Source organism: Callithrix jacchus, chromosome 18, assembly GCF_049354715.1.
Source record: "Callithrix jacchus isolate 240 chromosome 18, calJac240_pri, whole genome shotgun sequence".
NCBI classification, from domain to species: domain Eukaryota; kingdom Metazoa; phylum Chordata; class Mammalia; order Primates; family Cebidae; genus Callithrix; species Callithrix jacchus.
This window is the reverse complement of record NC_133519.1, coordinates 11,721,466-11,749,429: the sequence shown is the minus strand read 5'-3', so window position 1 is coordinate 11,749,429 and position 27,964 is coordinate 11,721,466. Positions and strand designations below refer to the sequence as shown.

Genomic DNA, 27,964 nt, shown 5'->3' with positions numbered 1-27,964 from the left:
GGCTCCATGCACTGGGCCCCTAGTCTCTCCTCACGTCCCCTCCTGGTGCCAGGACACTCTGCCAGCCACTCCTTTCCCCTGCCTGCTGGAGGGCCAGGTGCTCCCGCCCTCTACCCTCCGCCCTCCTCCCTCCCCTGGGCCCTGCTCCCTGCCCTCCTGGGCAGCCAGGGCAGCCAGGCCGGCACCAAGGGAGCTGCCCCATGGACAGAGCCCCACAGAGACAGCACCGAGGCTCACGGGGTAAGAGGCCCAAGGCCCTTCTAGCAGGTGGAAGAGACTGCCAGAGGTTCAGAGGTGGGGGGAGAGGGGAAGAGACTGGGCAATAAGTGAGGTGGAGGTTGGGACAAAAGTGCAGAGAAGAGAGCCCCAGGTTGGCAGGGAGTGCGGGAGGGTGAAACTGGAGGAGAAACAGGAGGGAGGACTGGGGAGATGATAGAGGAGGAGAAATCAGAAAAGGACAGAAATGGGAAAGGGGGAAAGCGGAGAAGGAAGGGACAGGTTGGAGGGTAGACGGGAAGGGAAGAGCTAAGTCAGGGGAACCAGATCTAGACCCAGCAGCAGGTCAGAACATGGACAGGCCCTCCCAGGTATGGGCTGCCCCAGCAGGAGCGGGGACACTGCCTCCTTGATCCAGCCTGGACCCCAGGCAGCAGGGTCTGGGAGGTGGGCTGCTCCACCTTCTGTTCATTCACCCGTAGAGAAGCCTGTCCTTTAAGGGGTGACAGACTTGGGGAGTGTGGCTGGGGAAACCACACCCTGTCAGCTGCCCACAACCGTGTAGCCTGGCACTTTCCTCCCCACTGGCCCAGGGGTATTTCATCTCTGCAGAGAATGTGGGGCACTGGGCCATCGGCAGAGAGGGACAGAAAGTCAGGCCATCTTTGGCCCCACCCATGAACCAAGTCGGGAACCCCCCAGAGCAAGATCCCAGGGGCACAGCTTGGTCAGCTGTGAGCACAGAGGAGGAACGTTTGAGAGCCAGAGGCTCAAGCTCCAGGGCCACCTGGTGGAGGAAGAACTGGCTGCCTGGGCAAGCAAGGGGAGCACCCCCACCACAGGACTGCTCTGAGGTGCAAGGCTGGAGGCCAGGAGCCGGTGCCACGTCAGGGAGGAAGCTGGGTGGGGCCAGGCAGGAGCAAGGGGAGGTGGGTGGGGCTGGGTGGGGCCTCGCCACCTCGGGGCAGTCTTTTCTCTCCCTCATCCCAGCAGAGGCCAGGCCATCAGGACACTCGCCCAGTGACCGAGGGTGGATGCCAGTGGGGAACATCAGATGCCAGCGGGGAGCATCTCCTGGGCAGAAGTGCATTTTGTGTGTGTGTGTGTGTGTGAGAGAGAGAGAGAGAGAGAGAGAGAGAGAGAGAGAGAGAGAGAGAGAGAGAGAGTTGGGTGTCAGGACTGAACAGCAGAAGGGAAAAAATAACAGAATAGAGTCCGAGGTTACGGAAGCCACAGGGGCATAGGACAAGGCTGAAGGGCTTTCTGAGACAGAAGACAGGCCCTGTGCTCTGTGATGAGCTGCTATGTGGATGGAGAAAATGGACCAAGGTCTGGCAGGGGAAGCCTCTTCCCAGGGGCTCCCTGGCAAGGTGTTTCATAGATGCTAACTGCATGAACGTGTGGCCCTCCCCTCAGCGGCTGCTCCTCCTGGAGGTCAGCGCATCCGTGTGACCCCATCAACCATGCTCCCTACTGCCTGGCCTCCACCCAGACCCGGCCACACAGCAGCAGCGGAGAAGGGATGCCTTCCTCTGCAGGCTGGGAGCCCAGGGAAGCCTGCCTGATGGAAGCCAGACAGGGGTCTGTGTTTGCAGCTCACCCTCCTCTTCCAACAAACATCCTCTCCCCCGACTCCCAACCCTCACATCTCTGAAGCCCTGGTGTTTCCAGGCATATATAAGCGACCAAGAGATTTCAGTCCCACCGAGATCTAACTCTGGCTGTAGGATATTTTTGTGCACCTCCAATGGACCAGATACTATGGAGGGCTCTGGAAATTACAAGTTGAACAAGACCGATGCAGTCCCTGCCATCACGGGGCTTCACAATTTGGCAGGGAAGACCCATTTCCCAGACAATGACACAATTACAGCAGTTAGATGACAGTTAGGTGACGTGGTGAGTGCCAGGAAGTAAAATGCAAGGAGCTGAGCATGTCAGCACAAGGGCAGGGGAGGGGGCGGGTATGTGGCTTCTCCAAGGAAGAGACACAATCAGAGACCTGAAGGGGGAAGAGAAGCTGTCTAGATTCAGGGGCGCAGGAGGGAGGGGCATTCCAGGCAGAAGGAGCAGTCTGGGGGAGTCCCAGAGGCAGCGAGGAGCAGGACACTTCCAGGTACCTGGAAGAGGGCCAGCGTGGGCCAAGGACAGAGGAGAAGGAGAGAGGGGCACTGCGGGAGTGGCTTGCCTGCCCTCCAGATGGCAGGCTCAGAGGGAAGGAGTGTGGCTTTGGGATCCTAGGAGTGCGGAAGGGCTTCAGCCCCTCATGGTCTTCAACTTTTGACGCCAACCCCCTCTCTTGTCTTTACAGAGCTGCTGGCTGTAAAGAAGACCCACACCTGTGAGTACGGGGTTCAGGGCAAAAAAAAAAAAAAAAAAAAAAAGGCTGGGGCATAATTAGATGGAGAAGAATTCAGCAAGGGCTCTGGGAGGGACTAAGGGTGGACAGAGGTGGAGGAGCCAGCAAAGCGAGGGAGGCGTGAGGAAACCTCAGATCAGGGCACTTCGAGGAGATGAGGAAGAACCTCAGATCGGGGCACTGCGAGGAGATGAGGAAGAACCTCAGATCGGGGCACTGCGAGGAGATGAGGAAGAACCTCAGATCGGGGCACTGCAAGGAGATGAGGAAGGACCTCAGATTGGGGCAATGTGAGGAGATGAGGAAGAAGCGTGAAGCATCAGAGGAAACATTCTAAAGAAACCGGGAGAGGAAGGCAGCAAATCACACTGCCACATGTGTACCTATGCAGCAATCTGCATGTTCTTCACATGTACTATAAAACCTAAAATGCAATAAAAAATAAATAAACCAGGAGAGAACAAAGGAAAAGAAAACTGGGAAAAGGCGAGGAGAGATGCTGGACAGAGGCAGGGAGATGACAGAGGGTGGGGGCCAACTGCCCAGCCGGGAAGGAAGGAGATGGAGGTGGGGGAGCATGTGGAGGCGGGGTGGCCTCAGGAACTCAGCCCCTTTGCCATGAGAGGTAGGGAGCCTTCACCAGGCTTTTTTTTTTTTTTGAGATGGAGTGCCATCCAGGGCTGGAGTGCAATGACGTGATCTCGGCTCACTGCAACCTCCACCCCCTGGGTTCAAGCAACTCTCCTGCCTCAGCCTCCCAAGTAGCTAGGATTACAGGTGCGTGCCACCACACCTGGCTAGTTTTTGTATGTTTAATAGAGATGGGGTTTCCCCATGTTGGCCAGGCTGGTCTTGAACTCCTGACTTCGTGATCCACCCGCCTCGGCCTTCCAAAGTGCTGGGATTACAGGCGTGAGCAACTGTGCCTGGCTTGTGCCAGGCTTTGTGGTGCTGAGCCAGGTTTGGTGTTCATCTCTGTGGTTAACACAACCTGAGGTGTGAATAAGCCCGGAGCCAGCCTGTGCAGAACTAGAGAGCAGGAGAACTTCCTCTCTGTAGGAAACAGAATGTACAGGGGCACTCTGTGTCCTGGGGGCCTGAAAGCCAGACCTCAACAGGGAAGAAGGGCACTGAAGCTCAGAGAGGACTTCCCAGTGTACACTAGTGACTAAGCATCCTCTCTAGGGACTGCTCAGCACATCAGCTCTCCTCTCCTAGTTTGTGGGAAAGGCTAGTACCCAGAGAATGCACACAGTCCCAAAGCTATGCCCATCGGCATCATGCATGCCTTCAACAGCTTCTGTAAGCATGGGTCACTGAATCGACGAGGATCCCTCCAGGGTAGGAATGGACACACCATTTCTCCATGGCTGTCCCTTGCTTGCCTTGCCAGTTCCTTCTAAGAGCTCACTGCCATCCCTCCCACTGCCACAATTGTCTAGAGCCTCTCTGTTCCAAGCAGAGACATCTCAGAGGGCAGCGCGTTGCCCTCCTCCCTGAGCTGGGCAGCCCGGGGCTGACGGCCATCCAGGATGCTGCCTCCTCCCAGGTGGGGGTTGCTTTGCTCAGCATAATCCTGATCAGTGCCTCACCTGCCCCTAGCCACAGGGCCCCACGGAAATGCTGAGCAGGGCCCCGGGAGGAAAGCGGGTCAGGGAGTGACGCGGGTGAGCTGGGGGAGGGGGGTCACGGTCCGTATGTGGGTGGGGGGAGTAGGGGGACTTTCAGAGCAGCAGAAATGGGGAGAGGTCAAACCCTATTCCTACCCTTAACCCCTGACCTCAGAAACCTCAGCCAGGACCAAACCTCCTTATCCCCCTCCCAACCCACTGGTCCTCATGTCCACACCCCATGAGTGTCGTCCTGTGGATCCAGGCTGACAGTGTCTCCCCCACTCCATGGCCTAGCTCCTGAAGCCCCAGGAAGCAATGAAAGGCCTGTGCCTGGATGAGAGGGGCTAGAGTCCCAGCAAGATCAGATACCTCTCAGGAGTTTGCCCCAAAGAATCCAGGGCACATTAAGGCCTCCCCCAGGCCGAGAGACTCTGAAAATTGGCTCCTGAATTGAGGCAACCCCAAGATGGGGGTCCAAGATGGGGAACCCAGGGAGAACTCCCCAGACCAAGAGGGAGCCTGAATACTGAGGGACCCTGAAGAGGGACTCTCAAAGCCAGCAGAGCACGCCTCTGAAATTGTTTGACCCCTGATAAGGAGCCCCCACCAGGCCGAAAAACACTCCAGAGAGACTCACGTGCCGGGAGACCTCCCAGGCTGAGGCACCCTGAAAAGCAGATCTGAACCCTCCCATCCTTCAAATGGGATCTGAAGCCAATCTGCAGGGGCTTGAATCCTGACTCTGCCACTTACTAGCTGTGTGACCTTGGGCAACTTACTTAAGCTCTCTGTGTCTCATTTTCCTCCTTGAAACAAGGATAATGGTAGCTACTTCATAAAGTTTTTTTTTAATTATTATTCTTTTTGAGACCGACCTTCCGGCTCCCGAGTTCAAGTGATTCTCCTGCCTCAGCCCCCTGAGTAGCTGGAACTACAGGTGCTCGCCACCACGCCCGGCTAATTTTTGTATTTTTAGTAGAGGTGGGGTTTCACCGTGTTGGCCAGGCTGGTCTCGAACTCCTGACCTCAGGTGATCCACCTGCCTTGGCCTTTCACAGTGCTGGGATTACAGGCCTGAGCCACCGCCCCTGGCCCACATAAAGTATTTTGTGAGGATTAGATAATCCACATAAAACATTGAGAACCATTTCTGACACATAACAGTCAGCGCATTATTATGATTATGAGTGATGGTGACGACGACCATTATCTACACTCCAATTTCAGCAGTTTGGCTCCTAAGGAAATTTCTCATTTCCTTCTGTGGACCGTGGGTATTCGCCTGATGATTATTACTGCTTCTATCATTTCCGTGTATTCCCCAGGGCAAGATGTACGTGGTGTCTGCAGGGAAGAGCATGGGCGTGGAGGTGGTGGGACAGACCCCCAGGCTGCACCACACTGGGCATGACTGTTGGCAGTCCACAGGGTGTCAGGTGGCATATGCCACCACCCCGGGGAAGACATCCTGTGACTTACCTCTGAAAACATCCCTGTCCCTGAAGTCACCTGGCAAAGAGGGTCAGGCTCGGGAGGTCCTCAGTGGGAGGAGGAGTAGAAACCTGGCCCCAGACTCTTGTGAGCTCCATTCTGGCTCCCCAGCCAGAACTACCCTGGCGGGTGGAAACAGCTTTTACTGCGTGTGGCTGTCGCATGTGGTTTTGGAATTTTCCAACGCCCCCTACGATTGGCTGCCCCTCCCCTCACACCCTGCCCCAGGCCCAGATTGGCCACGTGGGGCGCCTGTCATCCTACTCACTGCACCCCTTTGGGGGTGGGGTGGGGGGTTGTCACTTGGCCACCTGTGTGGTGCGGAGCTTAAACCCCCCAGCCCAGAAGCACTGGGGGAGAACTAGGTGCAGAGCTTCAGGCTGAGGCGCTGCTGAGAGGGCCTCACCCCGCCTCTGCTACCAGCTGCACCCCACTCCTGGACCACCCCCTGCTGAGAAGGACAGGGACCCAAGGCCAGCAGAGCCAAGGCTCAGTCATGAGAAGTAAGTGAATGGGGCTACCTGGGGGCGGGAGAGTCTGGACCCCTCCGGAAAGGAGGATGTCTTGGGAACAGTGTGAGCAAAGCTGAGTGCTCTTCCCTGGCAGGGTGTGTCCCAGTCAAGGTCAAGATCTGTTGGGAGATGGGTGGAGCAGCTGGGGAGTCCTGCTGGCCAGGCGGTTCCCTGACAGCAGCGACGCTAAGAGGACTGTTGAGAACTCCTGAGTTCCGAAAAGAACCTCCGAGAGTATCTGAGGTACCCGGGCCCCTCTTTCTACAAAAAGACTGAGCACCCAGGAGGCTGAGTACTTCACCCAAGGTTACACAGCTGGTATCTGATGGAGGCTGGTAATTACTAGGGGCCCTGAATGCACTCTCCTGGCCCCTGTTACAGTGTTTCCCTCTGTGCCTCCAGCCTGCTTGTGAGTAGAAGGAGGCCAGAGCGGCTGCTGTGCCTTGAAGCAACAGGACCGCCAGAGTCAACTGAGGTCGGCAGGCAGCAGGGCTCAGAAGCCCCGCATCCAGGCCTCAGAGGCACCAGGCTTTCTGCCCAACCTAGGGGCATGAGGACTAGGTGGGATCCCATCAGGGTGCACCGGGGTGCGTGCCTGCGTGTGCGTGTGTGCGTGCACCTGTGTGTGCGTGTGCATGTGTGTGTGCGTGTGTGTCTGTGTGTGTGTGGTTCTTCAGGGTCAGTGGCCCATTTGATGGGGGAAGCAAGGCAGTGGAGATGGGATTGGGAAGACCTCAGCCTCACCTTCTTCCTGTCTTGGAGCCCTGGGCCAACACCTGATGGGCAGATGTCTGGGGTTCCTGTGCCTTCCAGCAGACCAAGAGTGGGCAACCTCAGGAAGTCCCCTGTAATTGTTGTGAAGGGAAGCCAAGGAAGCCAGAGGAGCTCTCGGAGCACAGGGTGAAGGAGGAAAAGGGAAGCCCCATGCCCCTATGGCTGAGGCCTGAGGCAGCCCCAGCTTCAACCTGAGCTCTTCCCACAAGACACAGAAGGGGGGCCATACTGAGTCCTGGAAAGACCCCTGCACTGAGAGTGTCAGACCAGGCACTTGTGCCACCTGTCACTGGCTAGCCATAGAGACTTAGACAAGCCAAGTCACTGCGTGCGTTCCGGTCCACCATCCACAAAACAAGGGAGCTGAATTTTAAGATAAAACAACAAAACCGGGCCGGGCGCGGTGGCTCACGCCTGTAATCCCAGCACTTTGGGAGGCCCAGGCGGGTGGATCACGAGGTCAAGAGATCGAGACCATCCTGGTCAACATGGTGAAACCCCGTCTCTACTAAAAATACAAAAAATTAGCTGGGCATGGTGGCGCATGCCTGTAATCCCAGCTGCTCAGGAGGCTGAGGCAGGAGAATTGCCTGAACCCAGGAGGCGGAGGTTGCGGTGAGCCGAGATCGTGCCATTGCACTCCAGCCTGGATAACAAGAGCGAAACTCCGTCTCAAAAAAAAAATACCAACTATGGAGAGTCTCCCAGTTCCAAAGGCCCAGGGCCAAGAGAGAAGCCAGTGCCCTGAGGCAGGCATCCTCAAGGGTGGTTCTCCCAGACGATAGAAGGAAGGGAAGCCAAGGAAAAAATGAGACTTCCACTTCTGTGATGGGGAGATGGGGACTGAGGCCACAGTGCAGGCGTATGAGCTGCGGTGAGGAGGGCTGGGGAGAACAGCCAACAGCTTCCACACAGAGGAAAGCTCCCCTCGGAGCTTCAGTTTCCCTTGTAGCTTCTTTCTATTAGCAGCAAATGCTGGCAGATTGGTCTTTCCAGAAATGGCCCCAAATGTGCAAATCAACCCTGAAAGGCAATCACTGGGTATGCTTCTAGTGGGAGCAGAGCAGAAGTTCCCAGCAGGGGCTGAGGGAGACCTTGGCCAGCTCTCCATCAGATCCACCCCTAGCACACACACAGAGCCCCACCCAGGCTGGGAGGTAGGAGAGGAGGCCTCTGACAAGGGTCAGTACCACTGTTCCTTCTCACTTGGACATTCACAGGTATCTCATAGCCCCAGGTTATCCGACCCCAGTGAGTGCCAGCCATCACCAGTCCCACCAACCACTGAGGATGAGAGTCAAAACACGTGGGACTTAGGACTGTGACACACCCAGAGACCAAGGGCCCAACACACAGGAGCAGAAACACATCAAGAAATAAGGAGGGAAGCAGAGACCCGACTCAAAGGGCAGGTTTCTGGAAGACCTGAGGAGAGAGTGATGCCCAGATGGAAGTGTGAATGGAGAAAACAGGAACAGAGCCAAACGCACAGAGGTGTGGCCGGGCGCGGTGGCTCTCACGCCTGTAATCCCGCTTCCGGAGGTTGAGGCTTGAGACCAGGAGTTTGAGACCAGCCTGGGCAACAAAGTGAGCTCCTGTCCCTACAAAAAAAAGTTTTTTGATTAGCTGGACATGGTGGTGTGTACCTGTAGTCCCAGCTACTCAGTAGACTGAGGCAGGAGGATCATGAGCCCAGGAGTTCAAGGCTGCAGTGAGCTATGATCAGCGTCACTGCACCTTAGCTTGGGTGACAGCCTAAGAGTCTCTCTCTTTTTTTTTTGAGACAGAGTTTCGCTCTTGTTACCCAGGCTGGAGTGCAATGGCGCGATCTTGGCTCACTGCAACCTCCACCTCCTGGGTTCAGGCAATTCTCCCGCCTCAGCCTCCTCAGCCTCCTCAGTAGCTGGGATTACAGGCATGTGCTACCATGCCCAGCTAATTTTTTGTATTTTTAGTAGAGACGGGGTTTCACCATGTTGACCAGGATGGTCTCGATCTCTTGACCTTGTGATCCACCCGCCTCGGCCTCCCAAAGTGCTGGGATTACAGGCGTGAGCCACCGCGCCTGGCAAGACTCTGTCTCTTAAACAAACATGAAGGTGTGAAGCCCAGAAACAGAGCTGGAGTGCAGAAGGTCACAAGGCACACAGACACAGGGAGAGGCAGAGAGAAAGGAAGAGTAGAAGGAAGACAGGAAGAGTAGAGGGAAGACAGGGAGACACGGGGTCCAGGAAAGTGGTAAGGTGCCCTCTGACAAGGATGGCACCAGCTCCCTGCCATCCGACCTGCTGCTGTCAAGTGGAGGGAATGCGTCTGTGCACCAAAGAGACTCCCAGCCAGCCAGAGGGAGGGTAGCCCAATAGGCACTAAGGCCCTGGCATTAGGCCTGGATGGGGAGGTGGGAGGCCAAGGGGTGAAAGGTCACTGGCTGTGTCCTGATCTTTCTTAGGTCTGGTGGTGATCATGAGGAAAAGCGGGCCAGGAAGGACTCCAAGTCCCCAGGGTGCACAGATCTCACCCTGAGAGCCCAGGGCCATCTGAGGACTCTGTGAAGGATTTCCTCCTTCCTTGCAGCAGTCCAGCGCCCTTCTCTTTCCCCTTCTTCCCATTCCTAATAGAAATGCCAAACATCTCGAGCCCAAGGCACTAGACTTTGAAAGCACTCAGCAGGTCCCAGCACAGTGAAAATATGTGGTCCCTACCAGGGGCGCCTCCTGCTCCCCAGCCTCTGTGCTGCTGATTCTAACAGGGAACCCGACTTTCTAAGGGCTAGGGGCTCCCCCAGGCCCCTGTTCCCATATGGCTAGTCCTTTCTGAGGTCTCACCTCCACGCCTGCTGCTGCAGTGCAGCCCCTTGCCTGAGGCTCTGAGGCTGGGAAAGGATGGAGATGTCTATTTTGGGGGAGGGACAGTAACAAGGCAGGGCCTCAGGGCCAGAGCCGAGGTCTTTCTGGGTCCACTACCCTCCCGGAGCAGCAAAGGTACTCTGGGAAGGGGGACAGACGGCCCTGGAGGTAGGGAAGGCACCGGCGGTGACGTCTGGGCTCCCACTCCTCAGAGCTTCCTCCTGGTGATTCATCCCCTCCCCCATTCGCTGGTTGTTTTCACTGCCTTTCTCCAGTCCCAGACTGCGGGGGTGGCGGAGGCACCAGGAGGGGGTTTCGGGTGGCTGGCTGGCTGTCATTCATGGCTTTTCAAAACCCCAGACTCTCCCTCGCCCACCTGAGTTTTAGCTTCACTATTTTCTCAGCCCAGGATTTGGGTGTTTCAGCACTAAATTCTCACCAGGAGCTTCGGGGAGGGCCCTGGTCCGGGCTGGGGGTAGCGTTCGCCAGGTAGAACCGCGTCTCCCCGGCCCTCACCCAGCCCTCCCCCTCCAGCTCCCGTGTGGTGGCACCCACCACCTTGGTTTCCAGCTTTGCAGAAGCTGGGGGAACTGATGGCTGAGAAAGGGGGGAGGCTGGTGACAGGTTGGGGTGTGCGAGGGACCCCTAACTGGAGCTGTGGTCTCAGTGGGGATTGAGACGAGAGTTCTGGCTGTGGTGAGAGGAGGGGCCCAAGCTAATTGTTATGCTACCATGCCCAGCTAATTTTTTGTATTTTTAGTAGAGATGGGGAAGGAGATGCATTCCTCTTTCTCACTCATTCATTCATTCTGCAAACAAAGGCATAGAAGATGTATGCGCACCCCGTCTATACCCTAAAGGGGCTGTGGTGTTCCCGAGGAGTCCCCAGGAACCCTGTTGGGATATATGCCGTCCCACTTGGCCTTTAGAGAAAGGGGTAAGGGCAGGAGGAGGCTGGGACCACAGAGGAAGCATTGGGACAGAGGAAAAAATATCTCTTGGGATCTTTATATACACAGGAGTCCTGGCTTCAGCTCTGTGGGTTACGTCTGTGAATTCCGTTCCTAGACCAGCACCCTCCTCACACTCTTCCCCCTGCAGCCAATAATGATGTCCGCTAACCAGTTCTCCCGTGTGCATTTGGCCACCTCATCCTCATAGAGTATACAGCTTAAGGGTTGAAGTCACTGACTCCGGAGTTACAGAGATCTGGGTTCAAACGCCAGACCTGCCACTTCTGACTCTGTGACGTTAGTCAAGCTGCTGCTTCTCTCTGGGATGTTTTCTCGTCTGTAAAACGAGGCTCATAATAGCAGGGCCTACTTCACAGGACTGTTGTGATCATTAAAGGAAAATGCATGTCAAGCCTGGCACAGAGTAAGAATTCAGCCAAGGCTTGTGTCTATCATTATCCTTCCTCCCTAGTCAATATCCAGCGGAGAAAAGGGAGCAAGAAAGAGAGGCAAGGAAAATGCCCCGCTCTAGACTGACAAGGCACTGCGAAGAGATGACGACCCCGGGGTTCCTTGGTCTGAACCCATTCTCTGCCATGACGGTGGGGGGTGGTTCTGGGGTTTGAGGGGAGAGATCCCCCTGGGTGGCAACCCCTCCCCTGCTCCTACCACTTCCTCTCTGTGGCATAGGGCACCTGGACAGGGCTCAGGGTTGGCTTCCTAAGCTGGCACAGGGCCAGGCTCTGGAAGTACTGAAAGAGCACTATCACTGAATCTCACAGCTGTGAGAGGCACGATTAGAGGAGGATGGAGGACTTTGCTCCTACCGTATTTCCCCTCCTAGAAGGAGCTCCTAGGATGTTCCTGGGGGTGCTTCAGTCTCTGAAGCAGTCCAGAGGAGACTCAGTTTCTTTTTCTAGTATTGTCTCAGAATGCAGTTTTAGAGGTCACACTGGATGGCAGAAAACATACAAGAATGAGCTTGGGAAAAGATCGCCAACCCTACCCCCACTCCCTGGAAGGAGCAGCCTGGCCAAAGGGCAGGAACAGGGACTAAGTTCTTGCTTCTCAAAGTATAGGCTGAAGACCAGCAAGCTTAGGCACGAAGAGCTGACCAAGTGCGGGATGTGAGTCCCCCCTCCGATCCCCGGGTGATCTCGTTTGAGAAGCAAAAGGCCATTGTCATTCAGTCATTCGATGATTTAAGGCGCTGGCATGTGCATGTGGGCGTCTGTCTCTCCTTTTGGAAGCATGTGGAATTGGAGAGTTTTCTTGTGGTGAGTCTCGGGAGAGAGCTACAGTGAGGGGGCTGCAGGTGAGATTCAAAGATCTGTCCAGGACGGCAGGCGAGGGTAGAGTTAGGGCCGCACGGGAGCCACAGTGCAGGGGCTGGTTTGAGCTTCCTGACCTTTGCTTGGCTCTAGTTCCTGGCACTGGCAGGCCCTTAGATGGTAAGTTCCTGGCAGGCCTGGCTCCTGGGCAACAGTTTGAGTAATCCTGTGATTACTCAGCTCCTTCTCCCCAATCTGGGTTCCCACCACCTGCTGCTTCAGGGACGTGTCTCCAGGGGTAGCTTTTGAAGGTGAGTTATCATTAGAGTTGTTTTCACCTCCTATTGCCACCCCCCAACCAAGTCTACCAGTCCCCTTCCCGTTCTCCCCCACCCCTTCTCCACAAGTAACGCACACACACTCATATACACAGCACTGGTGTTTTCTTTTATTTTTTTTTGTTTTTCGAGACGGAGTTTCACTCTTGTTACCCAGGCTGGAGTGCAATGGTGCGATCTCGGCTCACCGCATCCTCCGCCTCCTGGGTTCAGGCAATTCTCCTGCCTCAGCCTCCCAAGTAGCTGGGATTACAGGCACGCGCCACCATGCCCAGCTAATTTTCTGTATTTTTAGTAGAGACGGGGGTTTCACCATGTTGACCAGGATGGTCTCGATCTCTTGACCTCGTGATCCACCTGCCTCGGCCTCCCAAAGTGCTGGGATTACAGGCTTGAGCCACCGCGCCCGGCCAGCACTGGTGTTTTCTTTCTGAGGTTTGGGTAGATGGAACTGAAGGGGGTACAGGTGGCAGGGGAAGGGCGGGGAGCATGACTAGAGAGCCTGAAGTGCTGAGGGGGAATGGGTTGGGCAGAGGCCAGGATCCAACTGTGGATTCTTCGTGTTTCCGTGTTTCCCCAGCCGTGTCTCCATCCCTAGGTCCACGTCTCTGTTTTTCCCTGTCCCAAACCTCTTGGTGTCTCCAGCTCAGTGAGGCTGGGGGGTCTGACATTCTAGCTCGGAGCCTCTGGCCCTGTGTGCCTGTCTCACTGTGTACCCCCTGGGAGGATGGAGGATGGGCTGAGCAAGTGGCTGGAGTCCAAGACTTTGGTGTCCTCTAAACATGGGTATTTGCAAAGGGGGGTCCTTGACTGGCCGCATCTTCCTGTGAGAAGGTCAGGGTCTTGGTGACACTGTTGTGAGGTTCCTAGGGCCAGGAGCAACAGTGGGTCAGGCGTGGGCAGGGAGATGTGTCTGGGGTCACCCATGTGGTCAGCACACACGCACGCACGCGGATGTGGCTCTTGGAGAAGGGAAGAGGCAGGGAGGCCTGTGGTTGACTGCTGGGCCAGAGCCCGAGTTCCCACTGTGGCTTGGCCTAATCTCCCTCCCGCTTACTTTTTTGGGTGGCCTACGTTGGTTTCTCCCGTCTCTGGTCTTAGGCCACTGAAGAGAGATGCCGCAGCATTGGAGAGGGAGGTGTCGGGGAAGAACAGAGTCCACAGGGCCCGAGTGCTCCTCCCAGCCTTGCCATGCCCACTGGTCTTCTTGGCCTGACCTCTCCTCGGGAGTGACTTGAATACACAGTGCTTTCCATGGGTGATATCATGTCATTACTCGCTGCTGCCTACAACCACCCCATGGACAGGCAATAATACCTTTATCCTGATCTTACTGACAAGAAAATGCAGGTCTAGAGGGAGAATCTAAGTGACTAGAAGTGTGAGTGCCCCCACATTTTCTGTCCCTGTTCCAGGCACCCAGTGCCCTCTTATTCTTTCTTCCCCTCCATGCTTTGAAATCTGCTGTTAATTCACTGGAAAGAATCTGGAAAACTCACTTACCTGGTCCTGGGGGGACCACAGTTTACTGTGTGAGCACTGGAAGCTTGCTGCCAGGGAGGCAGGTGTGTCTGGGGGTGGGGGGAGGAATCGAGTGCCAACGAAGGGATTTCAGATACCCATGTGCTCCGTCACCATGAGGAGGCAGCTATTGCCTCTGACTCACCCTAAGACTGGCTTGAAGGATGATGGTTTAAGAATGATGGAAATAATATTTTGAGGAATGGTGGGCAAGCCATGGTCTCCCTACCCACTTCACATCAACAGGCCCTACATGTGACCAGCGGACAGGCCAGGGACTGGAGGGGAGTTCACAGCAATGAGCATTCGCTCTCCAGAGAGGCTGCCCTTCCTTTTGCCCCTTCAGTGGGAGACATGTCATAGATGAAAAGGGGCTTTGGCCCTTCTCTTCACTTTTCTGGCCTGCTCTGCCCCCAGAGCTCCCCACTCAGAGGGGAAGCAGCAGGTCAGTGATGGTGGAAAAGAGACATACATGCTCTGGGAAGTGCTAAAAACACCTAAAGTTACCAGGGATCCCAAGCTTTGCCCAGCTACCTTTCAAGGATGAGCTGGGAGGAGGCCTCCCATGGTCCCTCCAAGCTCAGCAGAGAGCTGTGGGCATTAACAGGGAGGGGGCAAAGTGGAGATGAACCTAGGGGCAGCAGCAGACCACAGAGGTTGGGGAGCAGGTACAGGTTAAGTGAGTTCAGAGGGAGAGAAAACCTGGGGTCCTAGCACCCCATGAGCAAACGCTAACATACAAATATGCACGTGTGTACGCAGGAGCAACCAGATATCTTTCCTCAGAGGCTCACAAATGACACATACTTTTCATGCATATGCACACGCACAAGCACACCTTCAAACATGCCCACTGATATGTGTACCCCAAAAGACAGGGACACAGAACAGCGTAATGGAAAGCTCAGGGGAACTGGGAAATAGACCCAGCTCTCAGGCAAACTAGCTTGTGACCCTGGGCCAACCGCCTTGCCTCATCTGGCCTAGTCTTTCGTCAGTAAATGAGGAGGTTAAATGAGATGGTCTCCGGTCTCAGCCAGTTTTCACATTGATGATTGATATTCACACAAATGGACACAGGTGTCCTTGTACGAACAGCATGCACACTCAGACACACGGATGTACACAAAGCCACCCTCTCTCTGCTCTCGGGCCTAAGAGCCTTAGAGTTCTGGTTAATTCTTTCCCTGGGATCTCAGGCCTCCAGCAGAGCTGGGGTGTTAAGCCCTGGTCTCCTGGGCTCCTCCCTGCCCCACACCCATCTCTGTATCGCCCCTCCCTGAACCTTCACTGCCTGGCTAGGAAGGGCTGGCATCTCTGCCTAGTCCCCCCATTGTACGTTGTCTTCCTGCCATACCCTACCCTCTGTCCATGGGAGCTGAGCCCCAGTGGGGGAGGGAGGCACAGAGGAAGCCCCTTGGGCGGGAAGCAGGTGTTGTGAGGCAGTGAGGAGTCCTGTGTCCCAAGGTGGGAGGGAGGCAACTGGAGCTTTTCAACTTCAAGGGCTGAGCAGGTGGCCTCTCTGCAGCTGCTTTCTCTGCCTCCATAGCACTGACACAACTCCTGGCTGCCCCTTGACACTCCCCTCCTCTGTGAAACAAACACAGCTTCCTTACACCCTTTGCTGAGAAGCATTTGGCATTTCACTTCCCCTTCCATTTTGCAAGAGGGAAATAGCAAGCTGGAGCTGGTTGGAGAAGTTGGGGAAGCACCAGGTACCTGTAGCTGCAGCCCAGGTACGCAGTGGTTGAATGCAGGAAAGGCTCCTGGGTCGACCTACTTCTCCTTCTCTCTTCCAGCACAAATTGAAGTGATCCCTTGCAAAATCTGTGGGGACAAGTCATCTGGGATCCACTACGGGGTTATCACCTGTGAGGGCTGCAAGGTGAGTGGCAGGCATGTGTATGTGTGTGTGTGCTACACACACGCACACACACAGTGTCTCCTTAGGGATAAACAAGGGGCTTAATGGCCTTTGTTCTGACTCCAGGGATGATCTCCTGGGCAGCCAGGGAAATCCCTGAGTAGCGCAGCCTTGGAGGGCCCTCAACATGGGGAGGGCCCTGTCTTAAGCTGGAGAAGTGACAACAGGACAAACTGCAATTACACAGATAGATGGAGGAGCGAGAAAACTGACAGGTCACGGAATGTAGAAAAGAGCTTGTGGGCTGGAGGCCTTTGGGAGTGGGCTGGGCCTGGCCAGGATAAGCAGTCTTGCTCTCTACCTGCTGTCCCCAGGGCTTCTTCCGCCGGAGCCAGCGCTGTAACGCAGCCTACTCCTGCACCCGCCAGCAGAACTGCCCCATCGACCGCGCCAGCCGAAACCGATGCCAGCACTGCCGCCTGCAGAAATGCCTGGCACTGGGCATGTCCCGAGATGGTAAGGCCAAGTGGACAGCCCCCTGGGGTTTTCCTGGTGTCTCCAGAGGGGCAGTCCAGCCTGCTGAGCTAGACAAGGCTTAACCTGCAAGACGGCCCGTCCTCTGGCCTGCTCTCCATTCCTCCTCCTTACCGCCCCTTGTCTCCTCCCCTGCAGGGATGGGTGGGTCACCCCCATCAAAGTCCTTTGGAGTCCCCAGCTTTCAGCTTTGCTAGAACAGACCTCCTCTTTCCAAGGTCCCATACCTCTTCATCTCTTCTGACTTGGGATGGATTCTCCTCACTCCGCTCCCCTCCGGCCCAGCTCCCATGCAGCCCTGGCACCTTCCCCTGCTATCCCCTCACTCCGCTCCCCTCTGGCCCAGCTCCCATGCAGCCCTGGCACCTTCCCCTGCTATCCCCTCACTCCGCTCCCCTCTGGCCCAGCTCCCATGCAGCCCTGGCACCTTCCCCTGCTATCCCCTCACTCCGCTCCCCTCCGGCCCAGCTCCCATGCAGCCCTGGCACCTTCCCCTGCTATCCCCTCACTCCGCTCCCCTCTGGCCCAGCTCCCATGCAGCCCTGGCACCTTCCCCTGCTATCCCCTCACTCCGCTCCCCTCCGGCCCAGCTCCCATGCAGCCCTGGCACCTTCCCCTGCTATCCCCTCACTCCGCTCCCCTCTGGCCCAGCTCCCATGCAGCCCTGGCACCTTCCCCTGCTATCCCCTTGTAGTTCTAGCTCCCTTCCTAGTCCCCCGTTCCCATTCTTGGACACGGGACTGTGGCCAGGAATGGAAACAGAATTGGCCTGAGAACAACCAGAGGGTGGTCAGAGTGGGGGAGGGCTCATGTTCCTGGTGCCTTATCCACCTCCTCACCCTCCACCCCCTCACCAGCCCCCCCACCCCCCCCACCACAGAAGGAGCCCAGGGCGGAGCTCCTTGAGGTGATGAGGAGCCAGAAGGAGCCCGTCAGCACTTTTCAGTGCCCAAAATAACAAAGCAAAAGGAAGCATGCAGGGGTGCAAAGGGGCAGGCGGGGCGAGGGGCTGTGCCCCCACACCTGGGAGGGGCGGTGGGGGGAGGGAAAAGGCAGGAAAGAGAGAGCAGAAGAGGATGTTCAGAAACAAGCCGCGGAGCCCAGGTTGGGCTGTGGTGAGTATCTAGGTCACCAGGGAGCCTGCAGGCCTGACCACAGGGAGACCTGCGTTCTCCGCTCTCCTCTTCCTCCGACCCTCCCAGAAAGGTGAGGTGACCCCAATACAGCCTGAGGCCCTCTGCTCGACCACCCCCAGCCCCAATATCGGGAGGCCAGAATCCCCAGCCTAGACTCATTGCTTGAATTCTGCCATGATTCAAAGCTGGTTTAGAACTTAGAAGATTTCGCTTAGAAGATTGAAACGGCAGGCTGGACAGACCCCAGAAGCAAACAAGAGTAAAGGGGGACGGGGTCTGGAGCGTAAGTTCCCTAAAGGCTGGAGAGGCGGTGCTTGGAGTCAGCCATTCAGAGAGCAGCAAGCTAATCCTTTCATACCAAATGGCTGCTGACCCTGCCCTGTGCCATGTTCTCCTGCCTCATAAACCCCTGGTCCCTGGACCTCTTTCAGCTGTCAAGTTCGGCCGCATGTCCAAGAAGCAGAGGGACAGCCTGCATGCGGAGGTGCAGAAACAGCTGCAGCAGCAGCAACAGCAGCCAGCTGTCAAGGCCCCTCCAGCAGGGGCCCAAGGAGCAGACACCCTCACCTACACCTTGGGGCTCCCAGACGGGCAGCTGCCCCTGGGCTCCTCGCCTGACCTGCCTGAGGCCTCTGCCTGTCCCCCTGGCCTCCTGAGAGCCTCAGGCTCTGGGCCCTCATGTTCCAACGACTTGGCCAAGGCAGGGCTCAATGGGGCCTCATATCATCTTGAATACAGCCCTGAGCGGGGCAAGGCTGAGGGCAGAGAGAGCTTCTACAGCACAAGCAGCCAGCTGACCCCTGACCTGTGTGGACTTCATTTTGAGGAACACAGGCATCCTGGGCATGGGGAACTGGGACAGGGGCCAGACAGCTACGGCAGCCCCAGTTTCCGCAGCACACCGGAGGCACCCTATGCCTCCCTGACAGAGATAGGTGAGCAGCTGGGAGGCAGAGAGGGTGGTAGAGATGAGAGCGGGGCTTTCACCAGCACCCTATATCAAACAAACATGAGCACGAGCGAATGAGGGGTCCTGGACGAGGGGCGGAGGGAGGAGGTGGAGCAGGATCTGCCAGGCCAAGAAGTGCCCTTTTGTGGGTAGGGGTAGGAGCTGGCCGAGATCAAGCCGTGCCTTCCTTCTCCGGCCCCAGAGCACCTGGTGCAGAGCGTCTGCAAGTCCTACCGGGAGACGTGCCAGCTGCGTCTGGAGGACCTGCTGCGGCAGCGCTCCAGTATCTTCTCCCGGGAGGAGGTGACTGGCTACCAGAGGAAGGTGAGGCCAGGAGACCTGCAGGAAGGGAACACATCCCACCCCCACGGGGAGAGCTCAGAGATGGCTACCTGCACACGCCTGGTACTGGGGTAGGGCGGCACATCACAGACACAGCCTGGCCAACAAGCACATGCACAGCTTCTGCGTACGGCTGTGAACGTGTGTGTGTCTGTCTACACCCCAGCAGATGATGAGAGCATGGTCGTGAACGTGTGTGTGTCTGTCTACACCCCAGCAGATGATGAGAGCATAGTCATGAACGTGTGTGTGTCTGTCTACACCCCAGCAGATGATGAGAGCATGGTCGTGAACGTGTGTGTGTCTACACCCCAGCAGATGATGAGAGCATGGTCGTGAACGTGTGTGTCTGTCTACACCCCAGCAGATGATGAGAGCTTAGTCATGAACATGTGTGTCTGTCTACACCCCAGCAGATGATGAGAGCATGGTCGTGAACATGTGTGTCTGTCTACACCCCAGCAGATGATGAGAGCATGGTCGTGAACGTGTGTGTCTGTCTACACCCCAGCAGATGATGAGAGCATAGTCATGAACGTGTGTGTGTCTGTCTACACCCCAGCAGATGATGAGAGCATGGTCGTGAACGTGTGTGTGTCTACACCCCAGCAGATGATGAGAGCATGGTCGTGAACGTGTGTGTCTGTCTACACCCCAGCAGATGATGAGAGCTTAGTCATGAACATGTGTGTCTGTCTACACCCCAGCAGATGATGAGAGCATGGTCGTGAACATGTGTGTCTGTCTACACCCCAGCAGATGATGAGAGCATGGTCGTGAACGTGTGTGTCTGTCTACACCCCAGCAGATGATGAGAGCTTGGTCGTGAACGTGTGTGTCTGTCTACACCCCAGCAGATGATGAGAGCTTAGTCATGAATGTGTGTGTCTGTCTACACCCCAGCAGATGATGAGAGCATGGTCGTGAACGTGTGCTCGTCTGTCTACACCCCAGCAGATGATGAGAGCATGGTCGTGAACGTGTGTGTGTCTGTCTACACCCCAGCAGATGATGAGAGCTTAGCCGTGAACGTGTGTGTCTGTCTACACCCCAGCAGATGATGAGAGCATGGTCGTGAACGTGTGTGTCTGTCTACACCCCAGCAGATGATGAGAGCATGGTCATGAACGTGTGTGTCTGTCTACACCCCAGCAGATAATGAGAGCTTAGTCGTGAATGTGTGTGTCTGTCTACACCCCAGCAGATGATGAGAGCATGGTCGTGAACGTGTGTGTCTGTCTACACCCCAGCAGATGATGAGAGCATGGTCGTGAACGTGTGTGTCTGTCTACACCCCAGCAGATGATGAGAGCATGGTCATGAACGTGTGTGTCTGTCTACACCCCAGCAGATAATGAGAGCTTAGTCGTGAACGTGTGTGTCTGTCTACACCCCAGCAGATGATGAGAGCATGGTCGTGAACATGTGTGTCTGTCTACACCCCAGCAGATGATGAGAGCATGGTCGTGAACGTGTGTGTCTGTCTACACCCCAGCAGATGATGAGAGCATGGTCGTGAACGTGTGTGTGTCTGTCTACACCCCAGCAGATGATGAAAGCTTTTTCTTAGTCCTTGCCTATTAAAATTGTACCTGGCCTTTATCCTCCCTCCTCTGCCATGCAGACCTTGGTGCACTCTCCTCCTTCCTCTTCCATCAACAATAACGCTAAGCAGAACCCCGATTACTCTGCCAGGCATCGTGCTAAATGCTTGCCGTAAATTATCCTCAGCCCTACCACAACCAACCGATGAGAGTAGCATTTATTCCTATTTTTAGTAGACAGAAACTGAGCCCAGTGGGGTTAATAGATTTCCTCAAGGTCACAAAGTGATGGAACCAAAGTCAAATTCAGATCCATCGGGCTCCAAAGTGTATGCTGCCTCTTCGCTCACACTCTCATGATACCGCCCGCTCTAAACACATTCATTCAGCACTTCACATATGCTTCTCTACGTTACTGAGACCTTGGGCATAACCTTTGTGGGGGAAGGGGCAGCAGTATGTCCTTCTCACCTCAACAAGATGTACCTTGTTGGAGGGCAAAGCTGTGTCTCATGCTTTTTTTATTCCCTCACAACAGCTAACTTGGTGTCAGCAGCCAGTGGGTGCTCAGTGAGTGGGACCCACTGGCGGGAATCGCCCCAAGTGCATTTGTGCTAAGACCAGGCTTTTCAAAATGCTAGTTCAGAACATGGGAGTTCAGAACTTAATCCCTTGCAGTTTATTAGGTGGGGCTCCAGGGCTCAGGAGGATCATGGGGCCACACAGAGCGCCACAGCGGGACCCTCCTCCCTCCCTGCAGTCCATGTGGGAGATGTGGGAACGCTGCGCTCACCACCTCACCGAGGCCATTCAGTACGTGGTGGAGTTCGCCAAGAGGCTCTCGGGCTTTATGGAGCTCTGCCAGAATGACCAGATTGTGCTCCTCAAAGCAGGTGCTCAGGGAAGGGTGGGCAGACCTGGGGGCAGGGGGACAGAGCACGCCACGGGGCAGAGCCAATGGAGGGAGGTGGCTTAAGGTAACCAGGGGGACGGAGTCAGCCCCTGGCTTTGCTTGACACTATCTCTGCACCTTCTCTCCCCACCCGCCAGGAGCAATGGAAGTGGTGCTGGTTAGGATGTGCCGGGCCTACAATGCCGACAACCGCACGGTCTTCTTCGAAGGCAAATACGGTGGCGTGGAGCTGTTCCGAGCCTTGGGTGAGGGGCAGGGGGAAAAGAGAGAGAAGATTCTGACGCCAACCCCAGGGAAAGCCTTGTGACTTAGGGCACCCTCTTTTCAGGGCAAACTGCCCCCCCTGCTCTAAACACCACGGGGGCGGTGTCCTCGGGCACCATCGCTCCAGCTGCTCTCTCACGCTTCTCATTTGCACTCCATCAGGCTGCAGCGAGCTCATCAGCTCCATCTTTGACTTCTCCCACTCCCTAAGTGCCTTGCGCTTTTCCGAGGACGAGATTGCCCTCTACACAGCCCTTGTTCTCATCAATGCCAGTGAGTGTCGCTGGGCTTGGGTAAAGGACGTTCAGGTGGCAGATGCATAGCAGATACTGAAGAAGAGTCTAGACCTTCAGATGTGGTTAAGTCTGGGAAATTGCTTTAAATAGGAGAATGCGCCCTACTCAATAGCGCTATGAAATAAAATGAGTTAAAATAAAGATTCAGAAGAGCCTCAGAGAGGGACACGAGCAGCATAAGGTGGGGTTGTGGGAAGTGGGGAGAAATGAGGCTGAGAGGAAATGAGCCCCTTCCCTGATAAAAACGTGTCTGATTGTTAGTCTGTGGCAGCGATTTCATTGTAGCACACATTGGAATCGCCTGGGGAGCTTTAAAAACTATTGCTGCCTGGGTCCCACTTCCAGAGATGCCAGTGCACACGTGCTCCAGGACTTATGATGGGGTTATGTACCAATAAACCTATCATAAGTTGGAAATATGCGAAGTTGAAAATGCATTTAATACGCCCAACCTACTGAACGTGATAGCTTAGCCGGCCTACCTTGAACGTGCTCAGAACACTTACATTAGCCCACAGTCGGGCAAAATCATATAACACCAAGCCCGTTTTATAATAAAGTGTTGAAAAGCTCATGCAATGTGTTGAATATGATTCTAAAAGTGAAGAGCAGAATGGTTGCATGGGTATTCAAAGAATAGTTTCTACTGAAGGCGAATGGCTTTCTCAGCAACATAAAATCAAAAAAATAGTAAGTCAGGTCAGCAGAAGACTAGGACCACTGAATTTTAATAGCCACCCCCCGGCCACCAAGATTAAGAATCTCTGCTCTGTGTGAACGAATTTTAAGGCTGTATGCCTATAATGGGAAGATTCTGGATATCCTCTCCACTCCCCTGGCGTGGAGTAGCTGGGCTGAGCCAGCTGAATGCTAAGTATTCAGAGAACCTGGGGAAGTGGGTCAAGCTGCTAACCTGAGTTTGCAGATCGAGACTGTCAGTCTTTTGGCTCTGCCAGTGAGTAGACACCTAAACAGGCCCCTCCAACTAGAGATTAAGACTTTAAAGACAACTTCTGGGTATTTTACAGAATCAGGGCAAAAGTCAGCTACGGATTGCTGCAAAGCCCCCAGTGCGGGCCTGGGCACCTTCAGGAAGGCCACCTCCTTTCGGGAGCCTTTTTGGTATATGGGGGAGCTCTTTTCCAACTCTTGCTCCCCCTGTGGCAGAATCCTAGTGCCTCGCGTTGAATGAGCTAAGTGGAATATCAGGTTACCAGGGAGAAGGTAGCTTGGAGTCAGGAGATCGGAAGTTCTCATCTTTGAGCTCTTCCCAGTTTTCCTTGTAGACAGCTAGCCAAGCCCAAGGTCCCAGAGCTTACCATTATCAAACCAAGGCACTCACATGCACACGCTCAGCTGAGGAGACCTCTATCCAGCACAGATGTCCAAAAACATACATCCTTTTGTTGGGAGTTAATGTCCACGTTCTTTCTTGTTCTCATTACGGTCCCACCCCCTCCCCCAGACCGGCCAGGGCTCCAAGAGAAAAGGAAAGTAGAACAGCTGCAGTACAACCTGGAGCTGGCCTTTCATCATCATCTCTGCAAGACTCATCGCCAAAGCATCCTGGCAAAGGTAGGAGCACTGCCTGGCCTAGAGGAGGCCAGGCCCATCGCCAGCTCTGTGACATCGGAGTTTGCGGGGGCCGGGTCTGCGGGTACAGAGGAGGGAGCGTGTGAGTGCCACGTGGTATTAGAGAGCTCGCATCAGCAGTGAGAAGTAAGGGAATGAACAGCTGCTTCCATGTGCATAAAGACTGGAAAGTTAGTGAGCCTGGAATTCGGAGGGACCTCCAGGGAACAATTGAGTTTAATATAGCCAGCACTTACCCAGCACCTGCTTTTACAAGGCACTGTGGAAAGATACAGAGATTTGGTCACTGCCCCCACCAAGAGATTTTAACCTGGTATGAAGAGATCTGTGTATCAGTAACCCTCACACAGAGTGGAATGTGGTATGTGATATGATAATAATGCAATTAACAGAGTGCTTTTGCTGACATGTTTTCTCATCCTCATGGCAACCCAGTCAATAGGACATGTATCAAACTCTCCCTGTAGCAGCTGGGCGCAGTGGCTCACGCCTGTAATCCCAACACTTTGGGAGGCCGAGGCAGGCAGATCACCTGAGGTCGGGAGTTTGACAGCAGCCTGACCAACATTGTGAAACCCCGTCTCTACTAAAAATATAAAAAATTAGCCAGGTGTGGTGGCGGGTGCCTGTAGTCCCAGCTACTTGGCAGGTGGAGGCAGGAGAATTTCTTGAACCCGGGAGGCAGAGGTTGCAGTGAGCTGAGATTGTGTCATTGCACTCCAGCCTGGGCAACAAAACAAAATCAAAAACCTCCCTGTAGCTGGAAGGAGACTTCAGTGACTTAAATGCAAGACTGAATCCCAGTGCTCCTTCTGCTCTTTCTATCCCTGTGTCCCCTATGTGTAACTATAAGAAGAGGCACTGGAAAGACGTTATTAGAGCATAAAACAGGGATTAAAAATAATTTGGGGGTAAAAGGAGTGGGTCATAAATACTTTCTAGGGACAGAGACATTTATACTAGGCCATGAATGATAGAAGATTTTAACAGGCATTCGTGGGGGTGGGGCAGGCATTCCAGGCTTAGGGAAAAACGGGAGCAAAAATAAGGAGGCAAATAGTGCAAATGCAGATAATAGTTCGTGGTGCATCCTAACTAAAGTGTAAAATTAGGAGCTGGGCTAGACCAATGGGGCAGAAGAGCACCAGAAGATCAGCCTGAAAATTAGGTCAGGGGCAAATCAGAGAGGACGTTTAATGCCATACAAGAGTTAAAGCTTTGTTTCTAGGCCACAGGGAGTTCTGAAGGCTAGAAAAATGACACAATCAGAGACGTTATTTAGGCAATTTACTTTGGAACCAGTGTAAAGGACCCATTTATGTAATTATTCAAGCAGGCCCTTGCTATGTGCCAGGCACAGGGCTGGGTGTTAAGGATACAGCAATGACTTACACAGTCCGTGCTCTGAAGAACTTGAACTTTAATCTGCTACAGGACGGATTTGAAGGAGGAGAGACAGGAATCTGGGAGAGCGATTGGAAAGCAAATCTGGTTGGATGTACTTTCAAAATAAATTACTTCCCCTACGATTACCACCACCCCGGGCCTGCCAGCTCTCAGCTCTCGCTCGGACTTTAAAAGGGGCCTCCTACCTGGGGCCCTGTTCCACCCTGGGCAGACCACCTTCTGAGCACCTTCTCAGCACCCCTGGTAGCCCTTTTAAAAATGCAATCTCATCATGCCCCACTCCTGTTCTTTCCTTTCTTTTTCTTAGGCAGTCTTGCTCTGTCACCCAGGCTAGAGTTCAGTGGTGCGACCTCAGCTCACTGCAACCTCCGCTTCCCAGGTTCAAGCAATTCTCCTGCCTCAGCCTCCTGAGTAGCTGGGATTACAGGCACCCACCACCATGCCCGGCTAATTTTTGTATTTTTCGTAGAGACAGGGTTTCACCATATTGGCCAGGCTGGTCTCGAATTTCTGACCTCAGGTGATCCTCCTGCCTCAGACTCCCAAAGTGCTGGGATTACAGGTGTGAACCATCACGCCTGGCCCTCACCCCTGTTCTCAGCCCTGCCGTAGCTGCCTGTCACGTTGAGAATCAAATCTAGAGTCTGTGTCATGGCCAAGTGGCTCATAACACGGTCCCTGCCTTCTTTTCTCACCCGATCTTCCACTGCCCCTTCAGCCTCCCGTTCCAGCCGCACTTGCTTCCTTGCTATTCCTTGAACGCACCGAGCCCAGTCGCAGAGCTTTCGTTCCTGCTACTGCAGTCGCCTGGAAGGTTCTTCCCTCAGTTTTCCAAATGGTTTGCTCCATCTCCTCATTCAGGAGAGGTTTTTCCTAACTAGTAACCCCTGACAAAAAGCTTTAGTTTTCTTTTAAGAACTTACTATCTGACACATGACATATTTATTTTCTGGGTCCCTCACCAGAATGTAAATTTAATCAAGGTGGAGGTTATGCTTTATTAACTGACATATCTGATGTATCACCAGATTCAGGTGGGTTCTCAGCAAATAGTTGTTGAATGAATGAAGGAAGGAAGCTGTTACCATAGCCCCCGAAAAAGGCTCCGAATAAAGCAGTGGAGAGGAAGAGGATGGATACAGGAGATATGAAGGGATCGTTCCCTGCTGCCTGCTTTTCCCTGTCTCTTTCCAAGAAAACTAAGCTAGGGGGAGGGAGGTGATGTCTGGCAAGAGACATTTTTCAGCCCCTTGGTTATAGAGGAGACTTTGAGAGATAAACTGTTGTTTCAGCCTTGCTCCGGTGAGGGCTCCCTGCCTCCAGCTGCTCACAGGTTTCTGCACCTTTTCCATCTCCCCTTTGGCTGAGTGCTGGCAGCAGCAGTTTGCTAATTGCAGTGTTAGGTGCCTGCTTAGAAAGTCTGTTTAGTTCAAAGAAAGATTTACTGAGCCTTTGCCATGTGCTAAGCATTATGATAGGCACAGAGGAGACAGAGAAAGAGAGACCCCAGGTAGAGCTGAAATCTAGGGTGGGAAGGCAGACACATTGGACCGTTTTCCTGCAGTGTGGTACGTGCTACACAGAGGAAAGCCCAAAAGAAGGGTCTTCAATTCAGATGAGGGTAGTTAGGGAAATAGGAGAGGTGACACTGAAGGGTAAGAATTAGGAACGGGAGGAGGGGAACAGCATGCACAAGGCAGAGGCATGTGGCAGCATACAACCAGAGTCACAGACGATCACTCTTACAAAAGCCTGAAGTGCTTGTTAGAGTCTTTAACGAGGTTCATTCTGGAAGTTTTGGGGACATAATTTGAGGGCTTCACTTCACTTTGCCCACCCACTCTCGCTTCCCTCCAGTGTCCTATACACACACATACTTCTACCAGTGGGATTTGGCTGATGCGAAAGTGCCAAGTCCACAAGGGGAAGACAAGGAGGGTTTGTCCCAGCCCAGGAAGGACCAAGGACTTCTTTTCTCTGAGGAGAGCAGAAGTATTGACTGTCCCTTCCCCATTAACCCACCTCCAGCTGCCGCCCAAGGGGAAGCTCCGGAGCCTGTGTAGCCAGCATGTGGAAAGGCTGCAGATCTTCCAGCACCTCCACCCCATCGTGGTCCAAGCCGCTTTCCCCCCACTCTACAAGGAGCTCTTCAGCACTGAAACCGAGTCACCTGTGGGGCTGTCCAAGTGACCTGAAGGAGGGACTCCTTGCCTCTCCCTATGGCCTGCTGGCCCACCTCCCTGGACCCTGTTCCACCCTCGGCCAAATTTTCCATTCCCATGAACCCTGGAGGGTGGTCCCCAGCATCTCTTTGAGAGTAAGCAGATACTGCAGCTGGCTTTCTGTCCACAGGCTGGGGCTGGCACGACACCATCTCCTGCCTCAGCTTTGACTGTCTTGTTTCCTGTATTCCTTCACACCCAGCTTCTGGAAGGCGTGGGGTGGCTGGGATATAAGGACTTCTGGGGGACCAAGGCATCCTCAAGAAAGCAGGGGCATCCAAGGCTCCCTGGATTGATAAGAACACAATTCATTCAGAAGCTCAGAAGCTAAGAATAGGCCTTTGAAATACCTCATTGCATTTCCCTCTGGGCTTCGGCTGGGGGAGATGGAGCAAGCTCAGAGCCTGGCAGTGAGAGCCCAGGAGGACCTGTATAAAATGAATCCGGAGCTTTATGTCTTCTGCCTCTGCCTTCCTCCCAGCACAGCAAGGACGTGTTTGGGCACCCTACCCTTTTCCTGGGGACTAACCAAAAACTGGATGGGATGAGGATGAGAGGCTGGGGATCATTGTTTTGCGGGATTTAGGTACAATGAAGGCCAACAGCATCCTGGATATAGAGTTGAAACTCAAACCTCTTATGTGCACTTTAACAATAGACTATAGGGGCTGGCACAAATCTGATCAGAGACATACACCCATACACAGGTGAAACACATACAGACTCAGCTGCAATCATGCAGTTTCAGAGACACGTGAACCTGACACAACCTCTCATCCTTCAGGCCACAGCTCGGAGGAGCCTAGTGGCCTCAGGGAAAGTCCCAATTCTGAGGGACTCCCCCAGACATTTCCATGGTGCTCCGGTCCACTGATCTTGGGCCTGGGGTGATCCAAACACCACCCCAGCTCCAGCTGTCTTCTACCATTAGAAGCCCCAACAGAAGCAGAGGTGGCTGGCACTGGTCAGTCGGAAGGCAAGGACAGACCCCAGAGGACTTTCCTGG

General features: G+C 54.5%; 1 protein-coding gene across 13 annotated transcripts; it reads left to right on the top strand.

The window, feature by feature from the left end:
• The first annotated feature begins 166 nt into the window (after positions 1–166).
• On the top strand, positions 167–27,412 carry RORC (RAR related orphan receptor C). 13 transcript variants are annotated; one of them, XM_078355681.1, is made up of 14 exons: positions 167–240; positions 2,528–2,557; positions 3,238–3,352; positions 6,103–6,182; positions 6,286–6,434; positions 15,694–15,779; positions 16,133–16,274; positions 17,860–18,363; positions 18,580–18,701; positions 21,024–21,156; positions 21,314–21,421; positions 21,603–21,713; positions 23,202–23,311; positions 26,765–27,412. In XM_078355681.1, the coding sequence occupies exons 7-14, from the start codon at positions 16,262–16,264 to the stop codon at positions 26,924–26,926; spliced, it is 1,263 nt and encodes a 420-aa protein (XP_078211807.1). In that variant the 5' UTR covers positions 167–240; positions 2,528–2,557; positions 3,238–3,352; positions 6,103–6,182; positions 6,286–6,434; positions 15,694–15,779; positions 16,133–16,261; the 3' UTR covers positions 26,927–27,412. The 13 variants fall into 13 exon arrangements, with proteins under 13 accessions (XP_078211807.1, XP_035134931.2, XP_078211803.1 ...); XM_035279040.3 differs by lacking the exon at positions 3,238–3,352; XM_078355677.1 differs by lacking the exon at positions 6,286–6,434.
• Positions 27,413–27,964: the final 552 nt, after the last annotated feature.